General features: G+C 49.4%; 1 protein-coding gene across 1 annotated transcript; it reads left to right on the top strand.

Moving 5' to 3' along the window:
- The first annotated feature begins 1,518 nt into the window (after positions 1 to 1,518).
- On the top strand, positions 1,519 to 4,695 carry LOC135199700 (uncharacterized protein K02A2.6-like). The gene has a single exon (XM_064227855.1). The coding sequence runs from the start codon at positions 1,519 to 1,521 to the stop codon at positions 4,693 to 4,695; it is 3,177 nt and encodes a 1,058-aa protein (XP_064083925.1).
- Positions 4,696 to 5,870: the final 1,175 nt, after the last annotated feature.

Genomic DNA, 5,870 nt, shown 5'->3' with positions numbered 1-5,870 from the left:
AGTGGTCATTGTAGTGACAAGCGCGGACCTGCTTCCCGCTACTGTCGTCTTGATGTCTGTTTATCTTCATTACAAGATTTTAAAGAACCTATGGATTTAATTTGTCACCCCTTCATTCCATTTCTCACATGGATGTATGTGGCAGCATCCCACACATGGCGCAGTGAGTAACCGCACGTTATGGACTCCAAGAAGACGACCGCCATTGCCGCTTTCTTCTCGTCTCGCACATTGGATTCCTTACTGTGACTCAAGATATCAACGACAGTTTACTACAGTGTCTCCAAGAGTGATACAGTGTTTGTGCAGTGCAGGGTTAGAGTGACAGTGTGCTATAGTGTTGTGTTGCATTATATTAGTGTCCTTGCCAAGCTTTCTTCAGGACATTTGAACTCTAGCGCCTGTTTTCTCGGGAGCCCCCACCATACATCGTCCCCTCGTCATGCATCGATGGTGACTGAGGCCCGAGGCGCTCCCCCAGAGGCACTCTCACCCCTCCCGCCTCCCCTCTGGTCGCTAGCTCGCAACACTCACTCACCCTACCCGACTGCCGCTTATTTCACAAGCGCACTGACAAACATTGTAATTTTTTAAAATATCCAAAAGTGCTTTCTTTCGCTTACATACAGCGACTTGGATATTTTTCTGGCATTCTACTGATCTCAAGCTCTCTTACGACACCGAACACGACATGGCTCAACAAGAGGAAAAGCTAATTGATTTAATGGATCAGACAGCGGATGAGACAGAGGAGCAGACAAGCGGAGTCAGGTCCAAGGATCAAACGCAGGGTCTGATGAGAGACGAGGTACCTGTGCACCTACCACCGCTGAATGAAGATACCAGCAACACTCTCCCTCCTCCCCTGACTCCCAATAGGACAGGAGACCAGAATAATGACATACTTCATCTTATACACTTTCTGCAGACTTCCAGCATGCAAGAGCAAGACCGACGACGACAAGAGGAGCAGAACTTCAGACTACAGATGGAGCAATCAAGAAAGGAAGACAAACCAGCGGTTCAAGTCTCTTTTCTCCTTGCTATCAGGACAGATTGCGGCATCGCAACCCCAGCAACCTAACCCCATGATTGCACCTCCTTTTACACCTGTTCCCCCACCCCCTGGCTTCTCAGAGAATACACCTTCAGTTTCTAGCAAGCCTACGGTCCATCCCCCACCTCTCCTGCAACAAGATGCAATGTACCAAGCGTTTCGCCAATGGAGACTCCGTTTTGAGGATTATGCGGCATTAGTTGGACTTGATAGGTTACATCAAACTTCCCAGCTGATTCACCTGAGAACTTGCATCTCCCTGGACGTCCAGCGCCTGCTTACGCATACACTGGGCATCCCTCCCAACACATCACTTTGCCTTACGACGCAGGGAATTGTTGTCCTGCAAACAGGCTGTCGGAGAATCGTTTGCAGACTACTACGCACGCCTCAAGGATCTCGCTGATGAAGTGGACTTATGCACTGGCAACCCCACCTCCTGCACCGAACGGCAATTGCAGATGGTAATTTTGATGGGTGTGAGAGACGAAGAGTTAATACAACGCCTTATCCCCCTCCAACCCTCATCTACCCTCGCAGAGTTCGTGACATGCTGCCGCTCCTACGAATCTACACGTGCGACTGCATCAGCCATTGCATCTGCCCCTAGCCAGGTCAACGCAGTATCTACATACAAGAAGAACCAGCGTCTACAGAAGAGGACTTCTCATCGATCTCCTGACCAACATTCTCACCAGTCTCCTAACAGTGACCCTTGTCAATATTGCTCTCGCAAGCACGATTCCGGACAATGCCCAGCCACGGGTGCATCGTGCAATAACTGCGGACGCACGGGTCATTGGCCCTGTACTCAGAAATGCCCTGCTAAGGAAGCTCAGTGCAAGACCTGCCAGAAACAGGGACATTTTGAGAAGATGTGCAGGTCGACCAAGAAAAGTCAGACTGGGTACACAGCTTCACCTCCTCCTAATAAGTCAAATCCCAGCTGCCGTTTCGTGGGTGATAACTTGGGTAGCGAGTCCCCCACACCAGTCACTGTCTCTCTGTCATTTGGGGATATATCAGCACAACTCCAGCTAATCCCCGATACAGGAGCAGACATCACAGTGATTGGCACCATACATTTGGATGCACTCCGCATACCTCGGACAAGGCTCGAACCTCCACCCATGACAGACGTTGTGACTGCAGATGGATCCCCCATGACACCGGCTGTAGGATGCTTCCAGGCAACTCTTCGTCTTGGCAACAAGTCTTGCTCAGCAACCATACATGTTCATGAGGATATCCAGACTCCCCTCCTCTCCCGTGAACATTGCCGAGCTCTCGCCATAGTGTCACTGGAATTCCCGAAGCCCATCCTCAAGGTAACACATGTCAACAGATGCGCTCAGTTTCCTGCCTCTGCCATGACGTCACCCGCAGCTAGTAAGGACTATTTTCTTCGGCACTTCAGTGACGTCCTCATATCCAAGAAGGATCTACAAACCCAGCCACTAAAGAAAATGGCAGGCCCTCTGATGAGGATTCACCTGAAACCTGGTGCCACACCATTCGCTGTGCATACACCCAGGCCCATTCCGTTCACTCTCAGAGATCAAGTGAAAGAAGAACATGACTCCTTGGTGCAACAAGGAATCATCAGACCAGCAGGCGACGAGCCCTCTGAATGGTGCCATCCCATGGTCTTGGTACCCAAGGACAAAGGTGTGCGCATCACTGTGGATCATACCCACCTAAATTCTCAGGTAGCCCGCCCTACACACCCTTCACCTACGCCCCATGATGCCGTCCGCAACATCTCTCCTACTGCGAAGTACTTCACCACAGCGGATGCCCTGCATGGCTATTGGCAAATGGAGTTGGCAGAAGAGGACCGCCACCTGACTACATTTATAACTCCGTATGGAAGATTCCAGCACTGTCGTGGCCCGATGGGATTTTCAGCAACAGGTGATGCATACTGCCTCCGTGGAGATATGGCACTACAAGGTGTTCCCAACTGTGTGAAGGTGGTAGATGACATCCTCCTTTCCGACGAGGATCTCCCTTCCCACCTACAACACGTGCACCAAATGCTGACCAGATGCCGTCAGTATGGCATCACCCTCAACAAGGAGAAATTTACTGTAGCCGCCCCTAAAGTTAACTTTTGCGGTTATGTCTTATCATCCGATGGTATTGCAGCAGACCCTGACAAGGTATCAGCTATACGCGACTTCCTGACACCGTCCAATGTCACAGACGTCAGGTCGTTTATGGGTCTCGTCAATCAACTTGCCGACTTCACTCCAGACATTGGAGCAGCAGCACAGCCCCTACGTCCACTTATGAGCCCCAAACGCTCATTCGTCTGGACGCCCGACCATGAGCGAGCATTTAAGAAAGTCAAGACAGCTCTGACTTCACCACCTGTCCTGGCACCCTTCAATCCTGCCTCGCCTGGGGTTCTACAAACAGATGCCTCACGCCTATACGGTCTCGGCTATGCCCTACTTCAAGATAACGGCCGAGGTCAGATGCGTCTCGTCCAGTGTGGCTCTCGTTTCCTTACGGATACAGAGACTCGCTACGCCAACATAGAGCTGGAGCTACTTGCAGTCACTTGGGCTGTAGCTAAGTGCCGTCTATACTTGTCTGGACTTCAACATTTCACCTTAATGACTGACCATCGCCCCTTGATACCAATTCTCAATCACTACACTTTAGATGCTATTGAGAATCCACGCCTCAAGATGAAAGTGGCCCCCTACATCTTCACTGCAGTATGGCACGCAGGGAAACAACTTTGCATACCAAACGCCCTGTCTCGCTCCCCAACCAGTCGCCCCACACCTGAAGATGAAGAGGAGTGCACTACTTCGACTGCACATGTCAGGCGTATTGCTGCCAGCACCGCCACTTCCACTGACGACCAGGCAACAGGACCCATCATCGAAGAAGACAAGTCTCTACAAGAAATCCGCACGGCCGCATCCCAGGATCAAGATTACAGTTTTCTCGTTCACTACGTCTCCAACGGTTTTCCTACCAACCGCTATGATCTCCACGCTTCCGCCCTCCCATATTGGAAGCTGCGGGACAACCTTTACGCGGATGGAGAGTTAGTATTGTATGGACCCCGGATCGTCATCCCTGCAGCCCTCCGTAGACGCACCTTGGATCGACTCCACGACAGCCATCGAGGGATTGAAGCTACTCGACATCGTGCAATGCAGACAGTATTCTGGCCAGGTATCAATGCAGATATCAAGAGTAAAGTAGAAAGCTGTGAGGCCTGCCAACAGCTTCTCCCTAGTCAGCAACAAGAACCTTACATGTGTGACGACCATCCATCCCGGCCCTTCGAAAGTGTGTCAGCTGACTTCTTCCACGTAGCAGGGAAATCCTTCCTTGTTATTGCTGATAGACTTTCAGGCTGGCCTGTAGTTGTTCCCTGTGGACGTGACATAACTGCAGCCAGAGTTACAAGAATGTTCTGTGTTTTCTTCCGCGAGGTTGGTGTTCCACTCTGCTTACGAACTGGACCCCCATTTTCCAGCCACGACTTCAAGCAATTTGCCGACCGCTGGGGAGTTCATCACATCATCACTTCTCCACATTACCCTCAGGCTAATGGACACGCAGAAGCTGCAGTGAAACCTTATCATCAAGACTGCCCCCATCCGGGAACATAGATTGTGAAGCCTTTGATAGAGGACTGCTGGAGCTTCGGAATACACCGAACCCTGCTGGCCGCTCCCCTGCGCAGATCCTCTATGGCCATCCTCTCCGCACTTGTGTTCCGGCTCACCCCAGATCATTCACAGAGGAGTGGCAAACTAAGACTGAAGATTATGACCATCGCACTGCTGCCCAAACCGACCAGGCCATGAGCCTTTACAATTCTCATGCCCGCCCTCTACCCAAACTCACCATCGGCCAACGAGTTAGGATACAGGACTCAACGACGCTTCGATGGGACAAGGTCGGCATCGTGATGGGCCGCGGAATGTCAAGAAAGTATGAAATACGCCTTCCAAGTGGTCGTGTATGGTTTCGAAACCGAAGACATTTACGCCCAGTGGCTAATATGAGTGATGACACCTCTCCCCAAGTCCCTGTGTCCCCTTGCCCTGGCCAGGAAAGAGAGCCATCATTCGAACCCTCCAATGTCCCTCGTCATTCACCTCGACTAGCTCAGAGGAATTAATGTTCCGCTCGAGACACTGCTACGAGCGTAAAGGGGGAGGGAGGTGTATAGATATTTAATGTTATGCTGTATATTGATTACATTACGTACAGTTTATGAACATTTTGTACATTTGCTTTGCATTATTCTAAAGAAGAATTATATTTATGTTTCCATGTATATTTCCCATTGCACATACTGTGAGACCACTATTTCATTATGCATCGTGGCAACATTGTAATTAGATGTGTCAACACTGCTTTATTTATTTCCCGCCATATGCATAGTCAGTCACTGTCCAGTGGTCATTGTAGTGACCCAAGCGCGGACCTGCTTCCCGCTACTGTCGTCTTGATGTCTGGTTTATCGTTCATTGACAAGATTTTAAAGAAACCTATGGATTTAATTTGTCACCCCTTCATTTCCATTTCTCAACATGGATGTATGTGGCAAGCATCCCACACAATATATATAATATATATATATATATATATATATATATATATATATATATATATATATATATATATATATATACTAGGACACCAAGGCCAAAAAACCCGGAACAGCATTTTGTACAACTATTGGGGACATCGAGTAAGTACTATCACTCGTTATCAACCTAAATTTTGTTAGAACTTGAGGTCCATATCTTGCTTTGACAATCAACAGCAATTGAAC

The sequence above is a fragment of the Macrobrachium nipponense genome, chromosome 26 (genome assembly GCF_015104395.2).
Source record: "Macrobrachium nipponense isolate FS-2020 chromosome 26, ASM1510439v2, whole genome shotgun sequence".
NCBI classification, from domain to species: Eukaryota; Metazoa; Arthropoda; class Malacostraca; order Decapoda; family Palaemonidae; genus Macrobrachium; species Macrobrachium nipponense.
The sequence above is the reverse complement of the archived record's forward strand: the minus strand, read 5'-3'. Positions and strand labels throughout refer to the sequence as shown.